This window comes from Gastrolobium bilobum, unplaced genomic scaffold, assembly GCF_033153095.1.
Source record: "Gastrolobium bilobum isolate Gb01-03AN ecotype WA unplaced genomic scaffold, APGP_CSIRO_Gbil_v1 utg341, whole genome shotgun sequence".
Taxonomy (NCBI): Eukaryota; Viridiplantae; Streptophyta; class Magnoliopsida; order Fabales; family Fabaceae; genus Gastrolobium; species Gastrolobium bilobum.
This window is the reverse complement of record NW_026899046.1, coordinates 136,566-164,239: the sequence shown is the minus strand read 5'-3', so window position 1 is coordinate 164,239 and position 27,674 is coordinate 136,566. Positions and strand designations below refer to the sequence as shown.

The 27,674-nt window shown below is 31.6% G+C and overlaps 4 protein-coding genes across 6 annotated transcripts; 1 reads left to right on the top strand and 3 right to left on the bottom strand.

Moving 5' to 3' along the window:
* Positions 1–1,772: 1,772 nt before the first annotated feature.
* Positions 1,773–10,004, top strand: LOC133286529 (uncharacterized). 3 transcript variants are annotated; one of them, XM_061483949.1, is made up of 17 exons: positions 1,773–1,862; positions 2,000–2,090; positions 2,539–2,713; positions 2,794–2,899; positions 3,403–3,485; positions 4,264–4,290; positions 4,366–4,478; positions 4,620–4,733; positions 5,481–5,561; positions 5,768–5,832; positions 6,321–6,377; positions 6,937–7,008; positions 7,156–7,404; positions 7,553–7,668; positions 7,911–8,024; positions 9,279–9,426; positions 9,881–10,004. In XM_061483949.1, the coding sequence occupies exons 1-17, from the start codon at positions 1,812–1,814 to the stop codon at positions 9,896–9,898; spliced, it is 1,680 nt and encodes a 559-aa protein (XP_061339933.1). In that variant the 5' UTR covers positions 1,773–1,811; the 3' UTR covers positions 9,899–10,004. The 3 variants fall into 3 exon arrangements, with proteins under 3 accessions (XP_061339933.1, XP_061339935.1, XP_061339934.1); XM_061483951.1 differs by having other exon boundaries at positions 4,366–4,482; positions 4,624–4,733; XM_061483950.1 differs by lacking the exon at positions 9,881–10,004 and having other exon boundaries at positions 9,279–9,667.
* On the bottom strand, positions 9,982–13,992 carry LOC133286512 (vacuolar iron transporter homolog 2.1-like). Its single transcript, XM_061483932.1, has 3 exons — positions 13,779–13,992; positions 10,524–10,735; positions 9,982–10,353 (listed from the first exon to the last, which is right to left on the bottom strand). The coding sequence occupies exons 1-3, from the start codon at positions 13,990–13,992 to the stop codon at positions 9,982–9,984; spliced, it is 798 nt and encodes a 265-aa protein (XP_061339916.1).
* Positions 13,993–15,511: 1,519 nt separating this feature from the next.
* Positions 15,512–18,701, bottom strand: LOC133286503 (UDP-galactose/UDP-glucose transporter 2-like). Its single transcript, XM_061483924.1, has 7 exons — positions 18,190–18,701; positions 17,755–17,783; positions 17,462–17,663; positions 16,887–17,129; positions 16,654–16,755; positions 16,462–16,569; positions 15,512–15,893 (listed from the first exon to the last, which is right to left on the bottom strand). Exons 1-7 carry the CDS (start codon positions 18,313–18,315, stop codon positions 15,639–15,641), a joined length of 1,065 nt encoding a protein of 354 aa, XP_061339908.1. The 5' UTR covers positions 18,316–18,701; the 3' UTR covers positions 15,512–15,638.
* Positions 18,702–25,243: 6,542 nt separating this feature from the next.
* On the bottom strand, positions 25,244–27,451 carry LOC133286511 (uncharacterized). Its single transcript, XM_061483931.1, has 3 exons — positions 26,918–27,451; positions 25,918–26,023; positions 25,244–25,710 (listed from the first exon to the last, which is right to left on the bottom strand). The coding sequence occupies exons 1-3, from the start codon at positions 27,449–27,451 to the stop codon at positions 25,244–25,246; spliced, it is 1,107 nt and encodes a 368-aa protein (XP_061339915.1).
* Positions 27,452–27,674: the final 223 nt, after the last annotated feature.

Sequence of the window (27,674 nt, the reverse complement as noted above, 5' to 3'; positions counted from 1 at the left end):
TATTTAAAAAATAATAATTTTTTCGTATTATGAAAATAATGCAACTTGAACATAATAATTGATGGGGGAAAAAAGGAAAAAAATATGTTGAATAGGATAAGAAAAAAATATATACTATTTTATCTTAGACTGCATTACAAGGCCCTTTATAATAGAAAATCTAGGACTGAAAGTTAAAGATTACAATTTGAAAATTTCATCAGGCAGTGCAACAAGAAGGAGATTCGAGATAAAGAAAGGAGGGGATTTGAGATAAAGAATATAACTTGCATGATTCTTTCTGACAAGAAAAAAAAGTATTTGTAGAAATTAAAAAGGACATTTTTTTTAGTAGGGGAAATATATTGTGACAACCAAGTTGTGTTATTACCAAGTGACTACCAATCAATCTTACCGTTAGATCGATTATATTTATTTCTATCTTTGTATGGTCATAATTTTTCAAATTTAATATTTTATATTTATTTTCACCTTTATATGATTATGATTTCCCATATTTAATGCTTTCACTTTAAATATGGGGAATCATGGCCATACAAAGATGGAAATAAATATAACCGTTGGATCAACATAATCAATCTAACGGTGAGATTGATTGGTAGTCACTTGATAGTAACACAACTTGATTGTCACAATATCCTTCCCCCTATTAAAAAGGACATTAATAGTTGGAGAATGATAATAGGGTTTTATTAATGTTATGTTACATGATTTAAGTGTTGTTTTCAACACACACACAAAAATGGAGAGAGAAAGTGAAATGATGAAAGAGAAAAAAAAACATGTGGACCCCATTTCTTTAATGTGTGTATAGAAAAGTGATGTTATATCATGTTACATCATAAACATAAAATCCATGATAATAACCCAAAAACATGAAAATGAAATTGAAACAAAAAAAGCACACAAAAACATACCTTGGGTTTGAGAAGACTGGAAGAGAATAACACCAACCGAGAAATCTGATGGCTAAGGTGAGATTATAAACCTAACGATGTGACTTTTGAGGGTGAGGCTCCCACTAAAAAGTCACATTAATAAAAAAAATTGATTACATTAATTATTATATACTTAATGCCGATTTTTTTAAAATAACATCTTAATCTATCACTTTTACATTAATTACACATGGAATTAAAAATATACATAGCTAAAATGGTATCAGTTTCATATTTCAAAAACCAATTTAAGGTCATACATCTGTTCAAAAAATAAAAATTCTTGTCGGAGATAAATTTGATGATATAATACAATTGAAGGATATATATATATATATATGGTGCGGGATACTTTAAAATAAATAAAACTTTTTGAAATAAAAAGAATTAATAAAGTCTACGAAAATAATAATTAATTAATTCATGAATTAATTAATTATTATTTTTGTAGACTTTATTAATTCTTTTTATTTCAAAAAGTTTTGTTAAACTAATCCTTGGTTGTAGTTTTTATTTGTATACAAACATTAGCTTTACTTTTTTTACTGTAAATTTAGATAATTTATCTACATTGAGCTCAAAACGATGTTATTTTGACACAAAAATTAAGATATTTTTATAATTATAATTTATTTTAAGATTATAATAATCTTTTTCATTATAATTTTTTAATTTTTCAATTCAAAATAACATTATTTTAGAAGTTAATATAAATAACTTCTCTACCTTCGTTCTATAAACATTAAACCATAAACATTTAACTAAATTGAGCATTTAATATTATTGTAATTTATAATTAATTAAACCCTCTAAAGTCTAAACCTTCACCCTTCATATCGATGTAGGCGCAAACCACTAATTGAGTAGCTAGCTATGGCGAACCATGAAGAAGCAAAGCTCGAAACTTTCGTGCAGTGGCTACAGGTTCGTTAACATGCTTTGTAATTTGTGACTAAAGGGTAAAACATATTATGCTCTGATATCATAATATGCTGAATATTCAGGGGTTATTATTCTTTCTTTTGCTTTGCTTTGAATTTTGATTTGGTCTTGGAATTCAGGCAAATGGGGTGGATCTTCGAGGTTGCAATATCAAGTACAGTGATTCCAGAAAAGGGTTTGGCATCTTTTCTGATAAAGATATTTCTGATGGTAATTTCAATATGAATAGAGTTGATAGAAGGAATTTGAGTTTTTGCTTGTTAGCATATAACATTGTTATTGTTTTGAAAGTAAGTGAAATGCTGTTAATGCCCTTTTGTTGCAATTTTGGAATATTGAAAATACTCATCTCGAAGCAAAATAATAAGATAAAAATGGACGCTATTCAGAAACATAAATTTTTTTAGATGCTATTAGTGTGCATTTGGTTTGTTTTTTGTTTTCATTTTTTGTTGATATGTTTTCACTTATTATTATAAAAATGTCACCTTGCTTTCACTTTGTTTCCTTTTTTCAAGAATTTGTAAAGGAAATGGTGAAAACAAGATTTTGTTATTTTCGTATCTGAAATAATTTTTGCCCTGAATGTTTATAGCTCTGTGCATTAGCTTTAGCTTTTGAAAGCAGAGAAAGTAATTTTGTTTTCTTTGAAAAACAGGGGTTCTGTTGGTTGTTCCACTAGATTTAGCAATAACTCCAATGAGGGTGTTGCAAGATCCTCTTCTAGGACCAGAATGTAGAGCATTGTTTGAAGAAGGAGATGTAGATGACAGGTTCTTAATGATGTTGTTACTGACTGTGGAGCGTTTGCGTAAGAATTCTCTATGGAAGCCGTACGTATGGTTGATTGTGTTTTAATTTATGATTCAGATTGTGTTGAGTTTCACTTATGTAGTAGTTAAAATGAAATCAGGTACCTTGATATGCTTCCAACCACTTTTGGAAATCCACTTTGGTTTAGTGATGATGAACTTATAGAGCTAAGAGGAACGACATTATATCGTGCAACTGAATTGCAGGTAATTTGGCATGGGACTCATCTTTAGATAGTTAACCAATTTGATTTAAACTGTGTTTTTCTTGCCATTTTAAAGACATAGCATGATTTAAAAAAAAAAAAATTTTGCTTATCCCTGTTTTGGCTTATGTGCATTATTTGTTTCCCAAAATTTAATAAGTAGTCCATGTGATTGCTCTGCTCTGAAGCTCTCATTTATGTTCTTCGGGTAATAATAGTCTATATGAAATAGTTGTGTGCATTATTTTTTGGTAGTCACTTGAATGGCAGAGCAGGAGGAGCTTGCTCTTGAGACAATATGAAAATCACCTAAAAGCCAAACCTAGTTTTTCTTATATGATCTCCATGATGTAATGGAAATCTAGATTTCATCTGGGTTGATTTGATCTTCGAGTTGAATTCAGTTCGTCTGATTAGGTTTGAGATAAAACTAGATGTTAATTCTGGTATTAACTTCTGTCTATGTTATTTAACAGCATATTTGATAACTGTCTTATCTTGCAGAAGAAAAGCCTGCTGTCTTTGTATGAAACTAAAGCGAAGCATTTAGTGAAGAAACTTTTGACTCAGGATGGAGATTCAGAGATGTACGTGTTGGGTAAAATTGTATTTTTATTGATTTGTTTAGGGTTTCATGTGATTTATTCATAATTGACCCAATTTGACACCTGTTGAAATTTTGTTGTCTTATAGTTCGACTTAATCAATGTAGGATATATGTCAATGATGTTAATTTGGCTTTGGGATTGAGGACTAAATTTTTTAAAGTATAACTTAGTAGTTACTAGTTCCTTGCCTCACCTTATATGAAAACCACTATGGCATTAAGAATTAAATGTGGATGTGCTATACTATGTTAAATGTGCATCTGCTTTTTCTAATAAGTCCTATCCAAGATATTTTATTCGGACGTAACTATGTAAGTCATCTGGTCATTGATGTGCTATGATAATTGATAAGTCTTGATAAAGAATGCTAGGACACAGTCCTTTTCCGGTTGTCAGAAAAATGCATTGGTTATAGGATCACGTTCATGATATTTTCTTCTCTTTTGGTCATAATCTGCCATTGCAAGTTCAAGATTATAGTATTTGATTGATTTAAACGTCTTCTATACAATGTTATTTACACCTTTACATTGCTTGTTCTCTACCCCTTATCTATTAGCAGAATAGCAGTACATATTAGTATATTACTTAAATACTCATTCTAAAGATGCTCTCAGTTTGTGCCTTCTCAACTATCTTCCGAATGATTAATTGAAATGTACTTTCTGGATTTTTTTTTTTTTCAAACAGCTATTTTATGGCTAAATTTTAAACATACATTTACGTTACTTATCTTCTGCCTGACCTGTTTTTCCAGTGAGGTGTGCTTTGAAGATTTCCTTTGGTATGTACTTCTAGTGAACTTTTATATGACCAAATAAATCCTTGGAGGTTGATAGCAAACCTGCCTTCATGCTAGGGCGAATTCAGTATTTTGGAGCCGTGCTTTGAACATTCCATTGCCTCGTTCTTATGTATTTCCAAAAATGCAAGAAGGTGATGACAGTTGCATTCTAGAAGCTAATGAAAAAAGTGAGTCTATCTTCTTTTTTTTAACTAGTTTCCTATAAGAATTCTCTCTTTTGTTGTGTGTCCAATCGAGAGGTAATCATTTAATAATTCTCTTAACTTGAGAGTTAAATTTGATATTAAAATAGGCAAGTTTTATTGCAGGTAGTGAGGTTAAAAAATCTGACAATCTAACCAAGGAAATGACATGTAACACAGTGCAAGGAGACACTGTTTGGGTAGAGGGTCTTGTCCCTGGCATTGACTTTTGCAACCATGGTAAATTGTTGCTTGAAGCCCTGACATTTCACTTCACTATATGTTTTTGAAGTACTTTCCTTTTCGTTTCTTCATTGATTGGGTTCTGATTGTTTCCCCTTTAGATATTGTTTTATATGAAACCCATTGTTAGACCTTCACCTAACAGCTTATAAATTTGGTCAATTAATTTCTTGACTTGGTATCAAAGCCTCTATTGTCAAACAGCCTAGATTTAATACTTGTTGCCCCCATTCTGATGAATTAAATTTAGGTACAGAGTAATAAAGGCCATGTGCATGCTTTCTCAATGCTTCAAACGCAAAGGACTGATGTACGGGAGGGCATAATAGATATCTATACATTTCTGCAAATTTCTATGATAGGATATATGCTGCCTTTAATGTATGCTAACTAGAATACTAAGCCCTTGCTGTTTATCTTGACTTTCCTGGATGTTGAAAGGTTATTGTCCTTTGCATATAAACAGTTATCCAAATGGTTTTTAAATAATTGGTGTTCTTTTGCTTTTCATAACGAAAGTGGCATCATATATAAAGCGAGTCATAGACCAGATGGACAGGACAGTTCGCAATTAGGAAGACTGCAAATATCTATCTTTGCTTTGATAAATGAAAATATAGATGAACTATTTATATGCATATGCATGCACACCTGACTTTGTGCCAGGGTGAGTTATCTTCATACCATATATGCTAGATATATCAAATGCCTTTTGTGATTTACCTTGTTTACATGGCCAATCAGATTTGAAGCCAATAGCAACATGGGAAGTTGACGGAACTGGTTTAACAACAGGAGTTCCTTTCTCCATGTATCTTCTTTCTGGTAACAATCTTTTTTTGCCTTTTCAGTGTGCTTGTTAACATCCAAATAGGAGTTTTCCTCGTATGTGTCTCTTCAGTTCTAGTAGTTACCGTCAAATTTCTAACTTAATTTCCTTTTATTTTTTCTCTTTCCATTTAAGTAGTTTCATAAAATAATATGTCATGAAACTATTCCCCTTTAATTCAATTATTTTCTTGATTGCAAAGCTGCTCAAAGTCCCTTGCAGATTGATCGAGAAATTTCCATCAGTTATGGCAACAAGGGAAATGAGGTACCTTATATTGTCCCATTGTTGAAAATAAATGTCTATATTATATTTATATTCTAGACTTTACTTTCTGTTCTCTTTTTACCATTCTTTTTATTAAGCATCAATCTTTCATGCTGCAAGCTGAGAGGCATGCTAGGAAAAAATAAGGTCTATCATGTTAGTTTTTCATGTGTTCAATACTGGTGCAATACCTTGTTGGTAGGTTATTCAATTTGACTGAAAAAGGTTTAATTAAACCGGATACATAGTTTACTGGTAAATAAACTTCCATCGAGGCATTGCACCATAAACTTTGCCTTTTAACTTATTTGAGTTCACTGGTAGGCTGGTAGCATGATGAATACATTTAAATATATACTTGCATATATATTGTACTAAATGATGACCTAATGTAAGTACTAAATGGAGCTTCTGTTCAGTTAAAGGTTGATCTATAAGCTACTTTAAAGCTTTTTTCAATAGTTTCCATATTTTTCCACTTGATGCAGGAACTTCTATATCTATACGGTTTTGTCATTGATGATAACACAGATGACTATCTCATGGTAATGGCTTACACTTGTACCTTGTGCACCCAGAGTAAACTTTCTCTTTAACATATTATTCCCCCTCCCTTAATTGTGTTTATAGAAGCTTTGTTGTGTTCATCTTTATAATTATGGTGACCACTCCTAATAGAGCAAGAGAGTAGTAGTTAGTTAGAATTTTATGTTTGGGTGGTTAAAGTTGTTAGAGCTAGAGAATTAGTTTAAATAGTAAGAGAGGGTAAAAGAGGGAGATTAAGACTTGTTCAGTTGTAAGGGAAAATCCTTGGAGGAGATTTCTCTCCTTCGTACTCTCAGTGCTTTTGTGGGAAGTGTAACTAAAATTACTTAGTATTATCTACCTGTTGTTTATCATATGCCTTGGCATAGTATCACAATTAGTTTTGCAACTATAATAACATTTCATACTTTGACCTGTCTACTTAATTTTGTCTATGGCTGCTAACTACCATTTTGCTTCAGTTATATTTTCTATCTTTGGCTGTGTGATTCAAGTGATCATGGTCCTTACAGAGATAGACATGGCTTACTAACTTATCAGTGTTGTTGGGTCCTTCAGGTACACTATCCAGCAGAAGCAATTAATACTATTTCTTTTTCAGAGTCCAAAAGCCAGCTTCTTGAAGTGCAGGTTTGCTAATAATTTATCTTTAACTTTATGCCATTTTTTCAAAACCAAGAATATAATTTATTTTATTTAGCCAATTTTGTACTACCTATTCTTCTAAAAATTTCCCCTTCTGTAACTACAATTTTTTTATTTGGTTTATGTTGACAGAAAGCTGAAATGAGATGTCTTTTACCCAAAACTTTGCTGGATCATGGATTTTTTCCTTTAGGGACCCAAAACAGTGGAGAAAATAACAAAGGCAAGGTGGATCAAGTTTGCAACTATAGTTGGAGTGGTCAGCGCAAGATGCCATCTTATGTGAACAAGCTGGTTTTTCCTGAGAAATTTATGACTACCTTGAGGACCATAGCCATGCAAGAAGATGAGCTTTTCAAGGTTTCCTCAATGCTGGAAGAGGTGCAGTTTCAATGCAGCATTTTTTTTTCTTCATATTTTCCATGGAATGTCAGACTATTTGCTCCTTCCATGGTTACTGAAACTGAATTGTTTGTTTTCAATTTCATCTGAATTCAACATTAATACAATTTTTATGCTTTCTACAAAGCTTGTTGGACCTGAAGGGCAGAGACAACTATCAGATACAGATGTCCAATCAGCAATATGGGAGGTTTGCGGTGATTCCGGAGCTTTACAATTGCTTGTTGATCTTCTCAATGTGAAGTGAGCGACTGGAATTACATAACAATCATAACTGCTGATAGGATTATGTTAATTGTAACATTTAGTGCCTTACTCCTAATCTGCATCTTCTGTTTACAACTTGATTTCTGCAAATGACGTTGAATTTTCTTCTTTTTAATGTTCAATGTGTCATTTCATTTATTGAGCAAATTAGGACATACTAGAACACCAACATTGCTATATTTTATGTGCAATGCCTAATTAATTTCACTGAATTCAAGGTTGATGGATCTTGAAGAGAGTTCCGGAACAGAGGAAAGTGACCTTGATTTGCTCAAGAAGGCCCTTATTATTGATAGCCAGGAAGATAGCAAACAGTGCATGAGCAATTTAAGGTAGAAACTAATGTACTTGATTATAGTATTCTTGCATTGAGGATTACTCCTGTACCCATCTTTTTTTCAAGGGTACACCAATACCTGAGTTGAGTTATCAATCACTCATTTCTTATTAATCATATTTAACGAACTTCCAAAGATTTGTAATGAAACTAGCAACCAACAAATATTTGACAAGTCTCCAGTACCTAAACTATTTAATAAGAAAAAGGTTACATGAAAGTTCTACTCTTATAAAGAGATTAAATATGCTCTTATGAGATTCTTTGGATGGTATGTCATGGCTCAAATGTATGTTTCATTTCTTAGGAGTTCTCTTATCAAATTGCTGAAGATAAACTTTTCTTCTATGAAGTACCAACACTTCAAAAACCCTGACGTGTCGTGTCCGACACTTCTCGACACTCCGACACGCGTTATAAAAATTCAAAAAAAGGTTCAAAGGTTGCGTTGCGTTGAGTTTTTAGTTCCAACTATTAGATTCGTTGGATTACGATTACCATTTTATTGAGTTTAATATAAATATTTGGGATATCTTATGTTTCTTTGTAAAATTGATGAATATTATAAGTTTAGTTTCATTTTTTTGTTAAATTATTAAATATTAAATATAATATACACTACATAAATTAAAAATATTATTTAATATCAAAACGTGTCTCAACGTGTCGAAATTTAACATTTTTTAAAATTAACGTGTCGGAGTGTCGTGTCGGAGTGTCACGTGTCCCGTGCCGGTATCGGTGCTACATAGCTTTTCTTGGCTTCAAAGTTCCATGTACGACTTGATTTACGATTTATGCTGGCTTTACTAAATCTTCTTTCATGAATCAAATCACTACTACAATGCATGCTTGTATTATTCCATCGAAATTACATGTTTAGCATTTTTGGTTGCATACAATTCTGGGTTGTTGAGTATGAAGTGACTGTTTATCTTGAACCCCAACCTCCTTTATATTTACTCTTACAGCATTATAATTAGAAATCTGATATCAACCCTATGCATTGCACTTTTTGCATCATAATTATTATGCTAAAGTAAAGTGATTCATAATTTTCAGTCTCTGACATTGCACCACCTTTCTATTTAAGTGTAGAAGTGTTGTTTGAAACTAAGAGCTCAACATTTGCAGGATGTCTATAATTATGTTTTTCAGCCTAAAAGCTTGGGTTCCTCACTTAATCTATAATTTTTTCCTTCACTATATTATTGTCTTTCTAATATTTTTTTCTCCCAAAACTATACAGCACAGTGACAAATGACTCAGAGGAGTCAAAGTTGATGACTAGAAACAAGTGGTCTGCTATAGTATATCGGCGAGGCCAAAAGCAGCTAACTCGATTATTCTTGAAAGAAGCAGAACATGCTCTGCAGTTATCACTGAACGAAGAAGAGGTGACTGTTCCTTGATAGGCATGTTACACTGTATATTATAGTCCTGTTCCTGTTCCCTGATCTTTATCCAATAATTTTTTTGTAGAGGTTTGGGTCATAATTACTATAGATCTTTAAGTCAAATCTCTCTCATTTGTGCACTTGCAACTAGAGTTAAGAGTTTACCCATTATCATTTCTGTTCTAGACCTTAATCATTTTTGTCAGTTTTACATGATTATTGGAAGTTTATGTGGAAAGCCCAGGCTGAAAACGTTCTGGCAATGAGGGATAGAAGTAGAATCATATATGAACATCACATACAGAAATTCAACTAAAATTGCTTCAAACCATCATCTAAAAAACTGATAGGCAAGTATAAATAAGATTTTCAGAAAAATTAGCAAAGCTATGATAACCTGTCCAAAAGATAAATTTTATTAAATATATATACCAAAGTTTGGACTTTGTGCTAGGTGAGAAGGTCGGTTTGACAGACATCTTTCATTGCAAAAAAGAGTTCTCAGAAAGGCTTTCCTGCTATTAATTCGGCTCTAGTTTATCAACCTTCTTCTAGCTATGCTATATGCTTAAGCGACCATCCTACTAAATAAGCAGCAGCTGCAGCTATGGCACCACTGAAAACAGTGATAGCCACGGAGAACATCATGTTTTGACCAGATATCCTTGCTTTTGCCACCCCAAGAAGAGCAAGGCCAAGTGTAGAAACAAGGCAAGCACTCACAAACTTAACAGAGTCACTGTCTGTAAATGGTATGAGGATGATGAAAGAGAGCAATGGAATTGAGCCAAAGACCATGAAGGATGCAAAGGTAACAAGACCATTCTTCCAGGGCTTCACTTCTTGGTCTGCTGGCAGCATTCCTTTGTCAGCTACCATTCTCTGGTCCACCAGGACGTCTTTGTATTTTGTAAATATGTTCACAACCTTGCACAAAGTAACAAAATTCATGAAGTTTAGAACTTAGAAGCAATTTGGCTTTCCCTATCCATAAAAGCCAAATAAGTAAAGATTTGAAACAAAATATTGACTTTAGTGAAGTTTTGTTACAAATTTTTCCCAATAATATCCAAATGGTATGTTTTTCTCATACATACCATGGATGCATCGTTGTAGTCCATCCCAAGAGCTTGATAATATCTGACTAACTCTGTTTGCTCATTGCCCCTATGATTCATGACATCCCATTCTGTCACTCTCCTTTCCTCAATGATCACATCCTGCTCTGAGCTAACAGACACAAAGTCTCCAAACCCCATTGATATTGCATCTGCCACTAGGTTTGCAAACCCAAGAACTAGCACATCTGCTACATTCAGAGTGTAGCACATGAGTTAAAATAGCATTTCCACTTCCATATATAAGTAATCTATCTTGGCATCAATGGCATGATAATTTTATACATATATTAATCCAAAAACATAGGAGTAGAGCCATGGCCTTAACCCAAAACTGCTTCTTCCCAGCAAAGTTAGTGTGTTCCAAGACCAACAAAAGTTTGGTGGGACTGAGGTAAGAGAAAAAGAAAAAAGGTTGAGGAGAGAGGAGAGAGGAGAGAGAAGGAAGAAAAACAAAATTGATTCAGGTGTCAAGTTTTTAGTGGAAAGACCATAGTGGTCTTGGACCATATTAAAAATTTCCCTTTCTTCCATACCACTGGAGCTATACTCAAGTGACTAGGTACGCACTAAAACTCAAGCTAAGTTACCTTTGCTAGGCTAGTTCTTTCATACCCTCCACTCATTTTCCTTGAGTGTTTAATTAGCATAGTGCCTAGTACAAAAAGGCCATAACTATTTACCACAATAATGGTCTCAATTCTCAAACCATAGGTAGGCAGGGGTCTAGAGCTAACTAGGTTATCATTATTCATAATTCTTAGCTCAAACAAAACCCTTATTCTGTTATGAAGACAAGTTAGACTTACTAGCTGCTTTAAAGTCCTTTAAAAAAAAACTCATTTTGAACTAAAAATCATGAGTAGATTCCTATATATATAAGAGATAGTTGAATCATTTTCCTTTTTTATTGTGCTATGAGATGAATGGTAAAAGAACTAAAGATGCACCACCACTCCAATCTGCATCAAAATATTGTCCGCTGCCCAGGCACAAACTACAAATTGAAGTTGTTCGTTTGTGAAAAGGACATATCATATATTATCATAGCAATGAAAAATGAATTATTTAAACGACAAAAAGGTCTTTTATGCTCAATTATTTAACAAGGGACCACAACTGTAATCTCATCCTCTCTTTTTTTCTTTTTTCTTTTATAAAAAAGAAGTTAGATCATAAATATAATGGTTTTTCGCCAATGTACAGATATATACAAATTCATTTTATATATATAAATATGGGTATGTTACATTTATAACTTTTTTGTTTACAATTCTTAGTTGTAAAAGTTGTAAACAAAAAAAAAATGCAGACAAAGCCCTTCATATATATATATATATATATATATATATATATATATATATATATATATATATATATATATATATATATATATACTTGCTTATTTATTTTCTCTATTATGGCAGATGTGTATTTTGATTCTCCAAATAATTTTTTAATAATCAAATATCTTACTTTTTATAATTAAAAAGAGGGAAAGGATATTGTGACAACCAAGTGACTACCAATCAATCTCACCGTTAGATCGATTATGTTGATCCAACGGTTATATTTATTTCCATCTTTGTATGGTCATGATTCCCCATATTTAAAGTGAAAGTATTAAATATGGGAAATCATAACCATACAAAGGTAAAAATAAATATAAAGTATTAAATTTGGAGAATCATGACTATACAAAGATGGAAATAAATATAACCGTTGGATCAACATAATCGATCTAACAGTGAGATTGATTGGTAGTCACTTGGTAGTAACACAACTTGGTTGTCACAATATCCTTCCCCTTAAAAAAATAAGCTCCAAAATGCTCAGTCACTAATACATGTTAATGATAATGATCAATTACTAATACAAGTGAATGATATGGCTAACTATTTGCATGCGTGTTGCTCACTAACTCATGTTAGTAATTTATTAATGACCTACTAAAAGTGGAACTTATTTTTTTTTAACTAGAAAAAATGAAAGATTTAATTACTGCACAAAAGACTAAAATCTTGTACTGGTCAGCATAGAAGAGTTAAAAGTGCAATTAAGCAAAAAATAAAATAATTAATATCAATAATCAAATAATAATTTTTTATACAATAAATCAAATAGTTATTCATATTCTTTCTTGAAAAAACCGAATAACTGTGCAAGAAAGAGGCTCACTATATGTTGAAATCTCAAAATAATAATGTCTGTTTATTTAATTATTAATTTACCGTTGAAATTTGAGTTCCAAGGTTTACAAATGCCTATCTATTAAGTTTACGAAGAAAGCAATCAAAGTTCCAACTAGACATATATCCTAAGAAAAGAAAAAGAAATTCATCTAAACTCATCTAAGAAATTGAAATTTAGGGGAAAAGAAAAATGAAACTTAAGACCTTAGGCCGTTTGGATTATTATTATTATTATTATTATTATTATTATTATTATTATTATTTATGAGACTGATCCCTTCTATCCAGATGAAGGTTTTTAACCATTTGGAATTTAACTTAGGTGTGGATAAGACTTTTAATGTACTAAAAATTGAATTTGAATTGTAAATATAAAATGGGTTTTACACTTGCATGACATTTGTTGTGTCATTTTTATGTCATGTTACTCTCACATGAGAAACGGAACCCACCTTGTTTTCTTTTTCTTTTTGAGTAGGATCCACATCAAATGTATTAGAGTAACATCACACTAAAAGTGTGATGCAACATAAGATATATAAAACTCTTAAAATTTTCCATACAGAATTCACCACTGCCTACATATATATATATATGGGATCTGCTCTCACCATCGAAAATTCCTATTTATTTTTTTTATTTTTATTTTGTGGGTCCCACTTGTTTTTTTTGTATCGCTGAGGTGAGACCATAAGAGAAGAAATATAAAACTTATTTCTCAATAGATAAAATTATTTCCTAAAAACATATAAAAATATGAGAGCCATCTCTCTCTTCTTTTAAGAGGGGCTCACATAAGTCTTATATATTTTTAGGTGGATATAATAAAAACATTAAATCTATTTAGACAAAAAAAAAGTGGACCCAATTGAAAAAAAATAAAGATATAAATTTCACATATTTGTGTATCTATTAATTAATGACACAATGATAAAATAACACGTAATTTTCCCATTTTTATATATGTATATTAATGCTTTTCTTTCTTATTCCAACTTCAATTTTAAAGGATGTTAATGTTAAAAGGGAATGACACATGTACCAGAGGAACTACTGCTAGCAGAGATAGAGGAAATGAGAGAAAAGCATGTGATAATGGCATCATGCCCTGCAAACACTATGCTCTTTACGTATTCTCCTTTCCAAGGCTCTTTTGGTCTCTCACTCTTCCTTTCTAAATCATCACCACCGTCCTCCACCACTTCCTGGAGGAGCCTTGCGGTGGCGCCACCGCTGCTGCCACCTCTCTCACTCATTACCAGTTAAGTTCTTTTTTGGAACTTTGTGGTAAATTGTTGCACGAATGATTTTCCTGTGTTTTTTTTTGTCACTTTTCAGGTTTTTTACAGTGTTGTACAGAAACTTCTTTAAGGTTAATTGGTGTCGCTTTGCATGCCATTGCACAAACACGTGTCCAATGAGTGCAATTTTCTTCACTGTTTTGGGGAACTTTGTTGACACGTTTCCTACCACATGGCCCACCCTTTGGCCTTCGAAAGAGTATACAATACTTTCTTAGCTGTAAACTACTATAGCATGTTAATCTCACAATTACATATTGACGTTAAAGAATATCACTAAGTTTTTGTTTTAAGTTCATATGTACAATACTAGTTGTTATAGGAAAAAATTATTTTTTTTTATATGAAATTAGTTTTCTTTCTTACACATCTTTTGATAATTATGTAAAAAAAAAAAAAAAAATTATTTTTTCAGGTAATGGGCCCATATATTTATGTCTATGACATAAGATAACTTATTTCCTTTAACATGAGATTAATAGTTCATATATACATGTGTCTGAAACTGTAACTGACTTGACTGATCTGATTTCAAGTTTGAGTTTCTCTATTCTTTTCAAGAATTTTCGTTTGTCCTTTAACATGATATGGTAAAATTTTCTATACACATAATATTTTGTGAGGCCCGTATTTTTTGAAGCAAAAAAAAAAAAACTAAGACATGAAAAACGAATCTCAGTAACATGACACAATCACTTTTCCTACAACATAATTCTTATAAAACCCTTTTAATATATGTATATCAATGGGTGTCAGAAGTTCTAATGGACCCGACTAATCCAGTTTCAAATTTTTGTATCTCTACAATTTATCCTCCTCGAAAATTGTAACTCTGAGGATTTGAATTCAGTGATCTTTGAGCATGTCAAATCCTAGAATCTAGCTGAATTGCTGTTAAATCAACTCTTGACCGAAATGATGACTCTAAAATATCTATTTTATTAATCTTTGAGTACGTTAATTCCTCAAATCTAACTAAAACACCACTAAACCAACAAATATTGGATTGATAACTTTATATAATTTAACTACGATAAAACTACGTACCTTATAGAATATTAGAATATTTGTACATATACGTTAATAAAAACGTATATTATAATTTGACTACGATAATACTATGGGACTATTCTTAGTTACAAGAGCTATTTTACTTATACAAATATTATAATCTTTAGGCATATAATAAAACATGTCACTTACACTGAGAAAAAAGAGAGATATTTTTTAGTTAATTATGATATTGCATAAGTGAAAAGATTATATATATCTTTAAGTTTAGCCGTACAGATCGTTAAAGCGTAGAATTAATTATGTGATTTACAAATATTACAGACATTATTTAATTTTTTTTTCATGAAAACTTATTTTGTTTTATTTTTATTTATCTTATCATTAAATTTAGTTCAACAGCATGAGTGATCTCGGGAAAAAACCATAAATCTAAGGTATTCAATTAAAAAATTAATATAAAAATGCTAATTGGACAGGGAATTATTTTCTCTTTCCTTTGTAGCATGATACGAAAATGACAGGGAAATTATGAATTTTAAAATAATGACTTGAAAAATAAAAATTGCATTTGAGAACCCATTTGAGCTTTAGACCAAGGATCTCCTTTCATCATCTTCTCTTGGGGTCCCCAACTCTTCATCATCACCACTAGATTTTGCACTATTGGCAGTGGCAGAAGATGTTAATGCCCTAGTGGTGGTGGTGGCTTTGTTTTCAGGCAACATCTTCAATGTGATTCCCATGGCTATGAGTAGAAGTCCACTCCCATGTTGTTCTGTTAATGGTTTTGTAAATATCAAGTATGATAATAACAATGTCACTGCCTTTCTTGCCGTTGTTATCTGTGATCAAATTCAATGAAGGAAAGTTAGTTAGGACCATGTAACCTTATTAATGTTTGACATATCATCCCATGTATGCGCAGGTGATTTTTATATTCATGTCACAAATGAATAGGGTAGGTAAAAATATGGTATGATATGAGTTTTAAGTTTCAGATCATATCCTCATATTGTGCCAAATCAACTTTTTTTTTTTTTATACTATCTATCGGTTTATCGATTACTCGACTAGTTCAATTTGAGTTGGGTCGACTAGTTCAATTTGAGTTGGGTCGACTAGTCCAATTTGAGTCGGGTGGGACTACATGGACAGTAAAGCTCTTCCTACCAAATCTTAACACAGATGCATTTACAGGAATTCAAACTAAAGACCACCGGTTAAGCTGGAATAACTCTTTACCAGTTGATGCACGTGCCTAGCGAGTAGTGATGAGCCAAACACCTTACCAGTTGGTCATTTATTAGCATTTAAGACCCTATGGTGCTTGTGACTCATTAATGTTAGGAGCTGTGTAAAGGTCCAAACTGACATAATAAAAGCATGAAAAGGATCGTGAGAGCAATTTACCATGGCAGTGGTGGCAGCACCAAAAATGGCAATGAGGGAGAGGACAGAGACTTGGCCAATAAATGTAGCCATTGCTTCAAAGACTAACACACCATACACATAGGGATGCTGCAAGCACAAGAAAAGGTTATTCTGTTAAGAAGAAAGTAGGACACGATAGTGTGCAAAAAAGCTGTTTATTCCAATATTTACTTGTGAACATGAAGTCCATGCTTTGAATAATTCTCCTGTAAAAAGCATAGGTGGGATTAAGAAAGGTAAGCCCACTACAGTAGAGCAAAAGAGCATCTCCATCTGTGTTAACAATGAAAAAAGTATAAGAATTTTCAATGATACTAAAAAATAACAGTTTCAATCACAAATTTGACATAAAATGCATATACTTGAAAAGGTAGAAAGATGATAAGGAAGAGATGGAAAATCACCTGTGTGGTCTCAGGGTTCATGGTAAAGATTGCTTCTTGCAGATTTCCCAGAAAAGAATCCATGACCAAAGCCCCAGTTATCATAATAACACCAATGACACTGAAATTTGGTGATGTATGTGCATCTGCTAGTGTGAATAGGATCAAGCCAACTACCAGTAGTATTGCAGATATATATTCATGCATTGGATACTTCCTTCTCAGACCCGGTATAAAGGCACCCATAATCATCACTGGCAGAACCTATTACACCAAAATTGGATCTATTATATTTGAATGTTCAATGTTGAATATTAAATTTTCAGTTATCTATAACATGGTGACACAGTTTGAGAGGCCAAAAAAAGGTTAGAATCTCTAGAACAAGTAAGCTAATTTGGAGACACTAAACTGTAAGTGTAATAAATTCAACAATGATGTAAGCACATAAACGGGACAATCTGATTCCCAGTAACAAACTGAGGAATAAGATAACATGCATTCAAGGTGTTTCAACTATAACTGATCCATACCAGTTTCCTTCAAAAATGGTTAAAGTAAAGATGGCTTCCTTATATTGTGCTTTTGTCACTTACCTTTGTGGATTTGAACATGATCTGTGCCGGGTAGTTAAGAAAAGCCAAAGATCCCTTTGTTAGGCCATGTGAACCCATAAGTACAACAGAAAGCTTCACATAAGTTTTCCATGGATTCACCATTTGCTTGCTTGTGAAACCTTGGAGGTAAATCAGAAACAGGTAAACAAACCCTTGAATAAATGTGAAGTACCAACCATAGCTGAAAACCAAATCAACCATTTTACTGTAAGTCCCCATTCAAAGCTATAAATCAGTAACAAATGAAACAGAACCACTGTGATGAAATTTACCTAAAGTGAAGCCTGTTGTACACATATTCCTGAAAATCAGACAAATGAGAAAAATAATTAGTACCAAATACTAAATTATTAGCAGGATAACCTCAGACAAAAAATTTTTTTTGCAATAATTCAGATGCAGGATACAAAAAAAATTGAAACCAAAGTTCCCAACGAGATATCCAGAAGGAATAACAAAAGGCAGAAAATTCTTGTGCTTCTGAGAAACTATTTTCCTGGAAAATTAATCTTTAGCAACTGATTATGAAAGTAAAGAAAAACAAAAGGAACTGCTGAAGAAACTTAACAAATCAAACAAAACAAAACCCAATTTCAGCAACCCAGTTGCAGAAATTCCAAACCACAAAGATTTCACTAACCAAACCAAAAAGAATTCAAGAAAACCAACAGAGAACAGAGCATATATTGATACATCATCTAATCTACCTCACAGATTCCATTAACAAGATATCCAAAGAAGAATCCAGATGAGCAAATGAGGAATTGTTGATATCTGGGTCTGCCAGAGAGTGAAATCCCAAACAAACTACGAGCTTGCTCTTCGTTCTTCATCTGTTACATCACACCCCTTTCTCTTACTTCTATTCACTCTGACAAACTAGTCCACCAACCCAAATTCCAATTCAACAAAAAGATTATATTTTTGAAACTCAAATTTGCTCAAACCATAAGAATCATCATATCAGCCTAAGAACCTTGCATGTTGACTTCTGCCAACCCCAGAAACAGAGAGAGAGATAGAGAGAAAAAGAGATTTTTTGGTTGCACAAAATGAAAACTTGTTTTGATAGTCTAAGCAAGCATATGTATATATATGGGGGGCATCACTTCATGCATGAAAAGCTTAGAGAGAGAAAGAAAGAGGGGAGAGAGAGAGAATGCGTGTGTGTGTGTGTGTGTTATTACAATCTCAGCTATCCTATGTAATGATGATCATGATTCTAAGCAAAGGTGGAGTTGGCTCTATCTATGGAAAAGTATTTAATTGTAACACGAGAGAGGACCAGACAGCTAGTGAGGGCAGTTATGTCATGTGTGTAACATTGCATATACTTCTTCATTTTCCATATTTTAATATAGGGATTAGGGTCTATATTGGAATGATTTAGGTGGGGTCCTTTTTATGTATTATCTTAATGTGAGAAATGCTACATTTTGTACAAGTGTAACTCTCAGTCTTTGCTGATTTTGATGTTCAATTTGAAGATATCAATTATTAAGAGGACAATACTTAGTATCGCAACAGTAAAATATCACACTTTTCCGTTTTTTTTATTTAAATGTCACGTCAATAATGTTATTTCTCAGCGTGTCATATCAGCTGATCAAGTTTATTATAGTGTTCATCGAATTTGTCCACATGATATATTAAAAAATAATATTATTGACATGATATTTAGATAAAAAAGATAAGAAAGTGACATTTTGATTACTGTTCCCTTAATATGTGCATCAATTGGTAGTTTAAGTTTAATTAGTGATCGAGTAGAGAAAATTTTGCTATAAATGTCATCTTATCTAAATCAATTGAAGTAGTTGATTAATCGATAAAAATATATACATTAAGAGGACTATTTTGAATCATTGTTACGCAATTACTAAACCAAATTCCTTGAGATTGTTTTGCCATCTCTTTTCTTTGAAAAAAAAATTATGGGATCAAAGGTTATCGTTTTCAAATGGAAGCATACATCACAGGGGAGAATCAAATTATGTTTGTCTTATTAAGTTTTAATAATTCCATAAAAAAAATTATATTTCCCTTAAACGGTAATAACTTTTTTCTTAGTTGTTATATTTTCTCAATGTATACATAATGATGAGCATTAAATAGTCTGTCTATTTTTGGTTTCTTTAATTAAGTATTGATTATTGAATAATTTTTTCTCTTTTGTATGTGCGTGCAGTAAACAGAAAAATAATAATTTATTCAGTAAAGATCACATAGAGTAAATAAAAAAATAACAATTGCATTATTTAACACTTCAAAGTCCCACATATAAAACAAATGGTTGATGGATAAACTATACACAAACGTGGTTAGATTTTGTAGAATACCATTTTAGATCGATTGGAAGGACCCTTTCAACAAATAATATTAAATTAAACAGATTGTTTATGTTAGTATCTGCACGAAGTAGGTTAGATATAAGCTATGTAAACAGGGACGGCTGTTTCGGCAACCCTATAAATTAAGGGTTTATGTTTTCTTCTGCAGCAGGAATTGAGATTTTTTTCCTGCACTCACAGCAACAGTGCCCATTTGTTTTTTTCTTTTTGTTTTTTTAATTATAAAGTGGACTCCACATAGAAAATTATTTCACTCACATGAGATAAGATATTTCCAGCAAAATAAGATAACTATTTCCCATAAATTAATAGCAATTAAATTTTGTTTATTCTTCTACATTTGAAGTCAAAACAATGGCTTATAAGTTTTGCAATTCTTTATTCTTCATTGATAATGACAACTAAGCGACTCAATAATTGCATACAGTACAGTTGTAATATTTTTTTAATACAAAAAAAAAAAAGAATTGTAAAAATAGATTAGTCTATACCATTGACATGAATCTGACTGCAAGGAAAGAATCAAATATGTAATCTAAAATAAACCTGAATTTGATGTTGGACGGAAATAGGTTAGGCTAAACTATATTTTAAATAAATCAGATTTGTATAAAAAATATTATATTTGGCCTGACATGTTAGTCTTGTATACGCTCAAATTTTAAATCTGACATGATCTATATTTAAAAATAAAAATCTTGACCTAAGACTATTAGCATGTTTAAACCTATTAGATATTTAATAATTAAAAATAACTAAAATAATATTACTTTAATATTTAAAATTATTAATATAATAATTTTATTTATTTTATTTAAAATCAATAATATAATATAAATCGTTTATAGGTTCAATATATACAAAAAAACCTATGGCATATTTTTTAAATAGGTTCTTTTAAAAATCTAGACATATTCTATTTAACTATTTATAATAGGTCAAATTTGACCTAATATAAACTAGGTCACGTGTCCTTATAAGCCAACCTAATCTATTTATATTCTTACTTCTTGCAATAATGAATTAGAGGGATTAGACAAAGTGATAAATCCTTATGAATGTTCACTTAGTATATAAGTGTTAGTGCTTAACTTCTGTATTAAATGAAAATGGGCTAAATATGAAAGATCATAAATATAAATATTCATTAATTTAATGCTTAAGATTTTGAATTGAAATGAAATATTATGATTTATTAAAAATTATTAATTAGGCTCATTAATGCGTAGATAGAGTTATCCATAAATGCCAATTTTGTCTCCTTGCCAAATTGCCAACCAAGAACTAGTATTATCTTTAAGAGGAAAAAAAATACAGTTTCTAAATTTCCTCTGAAAACAAATGGGGATATTTTCTGTAATTTTCTTTTGAAATTAATAAATAAATAACATAAAAGGATCCGTTTATAAATTTTTACAAATTACACTATATATTCCGTAAATACATAGTGTAATATAATATAATTCTGAGAATACATAGTGTAATTTGTAAACAAAAAATTTGTAAATAAATTCCCCTTGTAAATAACACTAAAGACTAAATGTACGAGAATGGGGTATGCATAAAACCTCCAACATGCTGAATGGAGACCACTTTGTAAGTAGATTAATCTCATGTTCGGTTTGGATCTCAATGGTGGGGGATTTGTAATCTCTTTTAAAAAAATTTAAAATAGTGTCTAATCTCATCTAAATTTTCAAATAAAAAAAATCGCGTATTAATGTTTTTACATAATACATACTTCACTAGTTTCATAGGGATGCCGAGATTATGTGTTGTGTCTCGGGAGGGAACAAACTCTTCAGTCTTTGGTCTTTATTTCACTTACACTTCCATGTGAAAGCCTCCTCTGCCTTTGGCCTAAGGCTTTTAGTCCTCAATGCCACGTTTCAAATGTACATGCCAAGTGGCATTTTCTTGACACCGTGTCATTCGAATTTTGAAGAAAAAAACAAACATATTGGTCCCTCATTCTCATCTCGTGAAGATTCTTCAATTTCAACAATTCCCCACCTAGTACTCAACCTCCCCCTTTTTTTTAGGTCTGGTTATTGTTCTAAAGTAAATCTACAAGCAGAGACTTAACATCTTATTTTATTTTTACAATAAACCTTTAAATCTGATTATTACATTACATCACCGATAACAAATACTAATTATTATGCCATACATTCTTTATATTATTAAGATTTTTATTAATGGTTTATTTTTGTAAATATTCTCCCAAAACATGTCTAATATATATTTGAGTAAAATTGCCAAAATTGTAAGAAATATGCTTATTTACTTACTAGTCATATTTTTGTTAAAGCATAATAAGCTTGAAATAAATTCAAAAAATAAAATAAAATTGATAAGCGTCATCTATTATTCCATGTATTAATTACATATGGATTCATTGAAGTTCTATGGCTCTGCAAAATGAGGAATTTTTTTTAGTGTTCCAGATTCTATGTGATCCTTCCATTCAAGAGGTGATATTTAGATAAAAAGTTATTTTTTATTTCTTCTCTCTCCTCATTAGTTGTTTGATTTTGATTGATGCGGACCACTATAAATGGTGGTCCAATGCAGAGTTTTAACTATTTTGTTCTTTGTTCAATACATATACTCTTGTGATATTGCAGCAAAGGTGTATACAAAGCTTCATTACCAAATTTAAGCGATGCTATACATGTGAGTTAGTAATAAAAAAACTTTAGATAACTTATAAGAGATCTTGAGTAAATAACTTTTATGACAAGTGGCACTAAAGAAAAATATACTAGTAAAAGATGCAAAGAAGACCCGTAGAGAAGCAATTAAGACTATAACCAAATACGAATTTCAAATGCATTGTTAACCATATAAAGATACTTTTTCTCATCAGTGTTGTTCCGTTTCAGTCACGTCTTATGACAAAGCGGCGAAGCCTCAAACCATGGTGGTCCTCTTTTTCTGATCCTCGTTTGGTGTCAATATCCCTCAATCCGAAAATACATCACTAGATAGCAATGATTTCTTGCCAACAATAATTTACGAAGGAAAGTTTACAAAGATGAAAACTAATAGAAATCATGCAATTTATACTATTTCTATACAACTTTTAAAAATAACTAAATAGTGTGTGATAATGCAGATTTTAAATAATTTATTTAAGGTCATAAAAGTTAAATTATTATCTAAAATGAGCAATGCTGTATATATATATAGCTTCATAAATACACGTGTTTTAGCAAGAAAACGAAGTTTCAGGATATTGAAGTAATGTGAGTTCCGATGGACAACAAAAATCAATCGGGAATACAAATGGGGATGATTTTGATTTTTCAAAAACATAAGATTTTCGGACACATTGTTAAGAACCTTGGGATACACCACTCCAAAAGCTAGCTCAAAGGGTGAGAGAGCCCAAAACCTTATAAACTCCACGTTAGTTGCACATACAACCAATGTGGGACTATATATCTCAACACGCCCCCTCACGCAAGAACCCTTTGGGCTAGAAGCGTGGAATTGCGCATGCCCAATTTTTAGTTTACTTTTTTGTGCTTTTTTTTTATTTTAATTTCACTTTAAAGCGGGGGACGGTGAGGCTCTGATACCATGTTAAGAACCTTGGGATACACACATGTTAGATATCTAAAAAAAATACACTAATTTTATATAAATCTTATTAAATAAAGAGTAAATCGATATTATTTATTAAAATTTACGTAAAGTTCATCTAATATAATAACGAATTGTGCCAAGTAATTAATATATTTCTAACATTTCGAGTACTGAAAAATGAACAAGACACGGATACTTGGTTGAAGCTGTCGGTTGAATTAAAAGATAGCATTTGAATCCTTTGAATTGAATGCACCTACGCACACTTCAATCAATGTTTTTTTTTTATTATTATATATGTGAAAGGGGTTTAAGATTTAGTGTAACGATGAGAAAGTAGACTAAAATTCAAATAATTATAACCGTTCTAACGTATGAAATGGTGTAGGTGTCTCAAATTTGGAAGTTTTGAAGAATGAATACTGCTATTTATAACCGAATGCATTTATACACGTTATGCAAACATGGCGGCTTTCTCGAGTTTTGCACGAGAATGCTAACTTTGAGTCCACTCTACCAAAGCACATGCAAGTGCCTTTGTTATAGGGACTCTTATTCTTCCTTCAATTAATATGCTCTGAAATTTTTTCTTTTCTTGGAATAGGAGTGAAATGTGCATATGATTAAATATATAGAAGGTGCTTTTGAAGATGGTCGAATCTTTTATATTTCTCGAAATAAATTATTTGAGTTGTTGCACGGAAAATAATCTTAATTTGGGATAATACTTTACTTGTATGTAACAATAGTTTCACATATGTGTTATCCAATAATTTGATATAATCATGGCTTCTTTAATGCACAAACATTTTTTTTTTAAGATGAGACTAATCGTATTTGAGTGTCTAAAAACATGACTTTATCTACATATGCTTCCAAATAATTCGAATTTTTTAACAAGTATCGGTAAAATTTGCTCGCATAATAGTTCAAGTTACCAATAAAATTACAACTTATAGCAGAAGCCTTTGATTTAACACCACTTAAATAACTAAACATTGAGAATATGGCTATTTAAAGTGTAAAAGATATCTATTTTCTCTCTTTATTTTCTGTTTTCCCTTATTTTTATTCAACCTCAATACGTATTACTACTTTTCTGATTTGATTAATGGATTAATTAAATATAAAGAAAATGAGAAACGAGTTAACACGCAAGTAGTAGAAGTCAAATCAAATTATTAGTGGTACGTATTAATAATCTTGATTCTTGAAGCATGCTCCACTTTGCGTTTGGATGAGTTAAAATCAAATACGTTTGACTAATTAGTTTATGTGATACAAGTTTTACTTAACAAGTCATTCAGTCACTAAACTTGTATTAGTAATTTTTTTTTTTTAATTTGTTGACCAAGAAAGACTGAATGCTAGTTGCATATCGTATGTAAAAGATTTCATATTGGGTGAACTCTCTAGGAAAAACTTAATAGACGAGACCCACATCTATTTATCATCAAATGATTTCTATAGAAATGTGTGACTTTTGTTAATCAAGAGTATAAAATTATCAACATGACTCGTATGTAAGTTATGTAAAGCATTGATGATTTTAATTTTAATTTTAATTTCGTACATTAAGACTTTATGAATTTTTTTAATTTGTGTAAGAGTTTCCAAAAGTCACCAAACTGTGGCTTTTGTCCCTTACCCCAAAGGAATGCATATGTGTGCACTCAAGTAAGTAGGTAACAATCAGTGCTCAAGTAAAAGCACTACTCACATTTTTGTATCAAAAAAAAAAAAAACAAAGCACTACTTTTCTGATTTGGGCTTGGAGTGCTACATAACAAACAGGCAAATAGCTATTCTGTTTAATGGCTCAGTGAGTTACTTCAAGATCTAGGCCCAGAAGCTCAAAAACCAAACTATGCAATATAGCAGTCTCAATATCCAAAGCTAATTCTTCATGTACTTCCTCAAATTCAAACCTGCCCCACCTCACCCTCCAATCCATTTCCTTGATACAAGCTTCCTTGTTATCATGCTCACTATCATAAGCAAATGACCCATCAATCCAATCCTTTGCTATTCTCAACATCTCTAACCCAAACTCATCAGCATTCCTAGTTTGATCACTCCTCCTCGCATTTAGTTCATCCTTGAAAATATCCAACAAAAGTTTATCATAATTGGCCTTAGAGTTCTGCACTGAATCAATTGCTTTAACACAATGTAGCAGCTCCCTTGCCCATTTCTCAACACAATCTTCTTCATCTTCATTGTCATCATCATTATTGTCTAGACTCTCAAATTTCTGAATGTGTTGTATGAAATTTTGATTTCTTCCTGTGCCATAGCCAAAATTAAGTTGTCATCATTCTCATATGATAGGATAATTAAGCTAGGTACCAAAAGAAACATGAAAAATAAATAAATAGAATTTATGAGTATGGCAAATTATATATATTGTGATTCTCACATAAATATAAATTAAATTGATTGGTCTAAAGATTATATGTTAGGAGATAAACTGAAGGGAAATAAGGAACTTACTTTTAATACTGAGCAAGGTTTGATCAAAGGAGGAGAACTCATCTTCTCCAACCTGAAGCACTGAAATTGGACTCTGTTGTTCTTCTTTTTGGCAAATTAAAACTTCCTGTTAACATTGAGATATTAAAATTTAAAACACATACAAATAGACACCCCATGTAACACTTTTTTCTTTCTGAAAAAAATACATACAAAGATCAAGGAAGTTAATTTTCAGTTTAGTCCTCTAAAGATTGAAGTGCTGTCACATTAGTTCTCTAAATTTCACTCTATTAGTTCTCTGAATATATTTTTCACCAAATTAATCTCCCAAAGATACAAAATAGTAATCAAATTCTTCATATGTCATCACTTTAGTCATTTACATGGATGAATTTGTAATTATTGTGTATATTTGAAGAACTAATTTGATGAATAAAATAAAAGATCGACATTTTAAGTTTTTTGAAAAACTAATGTAGCACCACTCTAATTTTTAGAGAACCAAATCAAGGATTTATTCTTTTAAAAATCATAAAAAAAATATCATTCCAACTTTTACAATTAACCAAAACAAGTTCAACATCATTTTTTATATAATTCATTTTTTTAAATTATATTTCTTTGATAACTTTTGAAGTGTATAAGATCTATCATACTTTTAAAATTATAATATAATTTATTTTGAATAATGTTTACTTTTGAAATTTTATGATTTAAATTTGTATAACATCTAAATTCATGCATTTTAGAGCAATATCACCAAAATCATGACACGCATTTACAACACACAACACAATCATACTCATTCAATTTGATTAAACTTAAAATAATACATAATAAATGAAAATGTTTCATATACAAATTTTTTTACAAATTCTGACAAACTATGTTATGTTTGACCAATCATACACTTCAATCAATCAAGAGTGTATGACTGGTCAGATTTAATGTAATTTGCAAAAAAATATTTGTAAACGATTCATTTCTCAATAATAAAATATAAAATAAAATTGCTTACCTTGTTCCCCATCTTTGCCTTTCCTGTTGCTGCACCCACCGAATCCTCGCTGCCATGTGGTGAAAAACTAAAGAGTGAAAATTCTGTATCCTCAACGTCGTCGTTTGGAGCATCCCATGAAGACAAAGTACAGTCACTCTCACTCCAACTCCACTCTTTGCTACTCCAACCGGTGGTCGCCGGAGAAGGTGGCTCCTCCGCCGCCACCACCGCCGGGTCCCGGCACACTTTCCACCGCATGATGTCCTTGATTTTCACCGTGGCTTTGGTTTCAGTACTGATCATGGATGGTTGTGATTTTTTAACTGCGGTGAAAGAAATAGCTTTGACAGCGTTTAGGAATGTTTGGAACACTGATTTAGTTAACCGGGTTTTGCTCCAAATTCTTGGATATGAATTCCTGGAATTGAGGTCCTTTGGTGATGAGTTATTTGGTTTTCTTGGAAGTGATTTGAACCCACTGGAGGAACAAGAATTTGAGTTGTTCTCGTTGAGGAAGTCCTTCAGCAATATTCGGGGCTTGCTGTGCTCCATTGAATGAATATTTTGGTTCATGTTTAAATTTCTAAGTGTGAGAGTAATAAAGTCGCGCGTACAAATGAAGTTGAAGAGTATGTTGAGGAAGATGATATAATGAATATGGAAGATTCAAGGTGATATAAATATATAGCTGCTCCTCCTCATCATGCAACATATAGCAATGATGCTATGCAAATAGTATTAAATTCAACTTATACTATATTTTGTTTACAGAAAC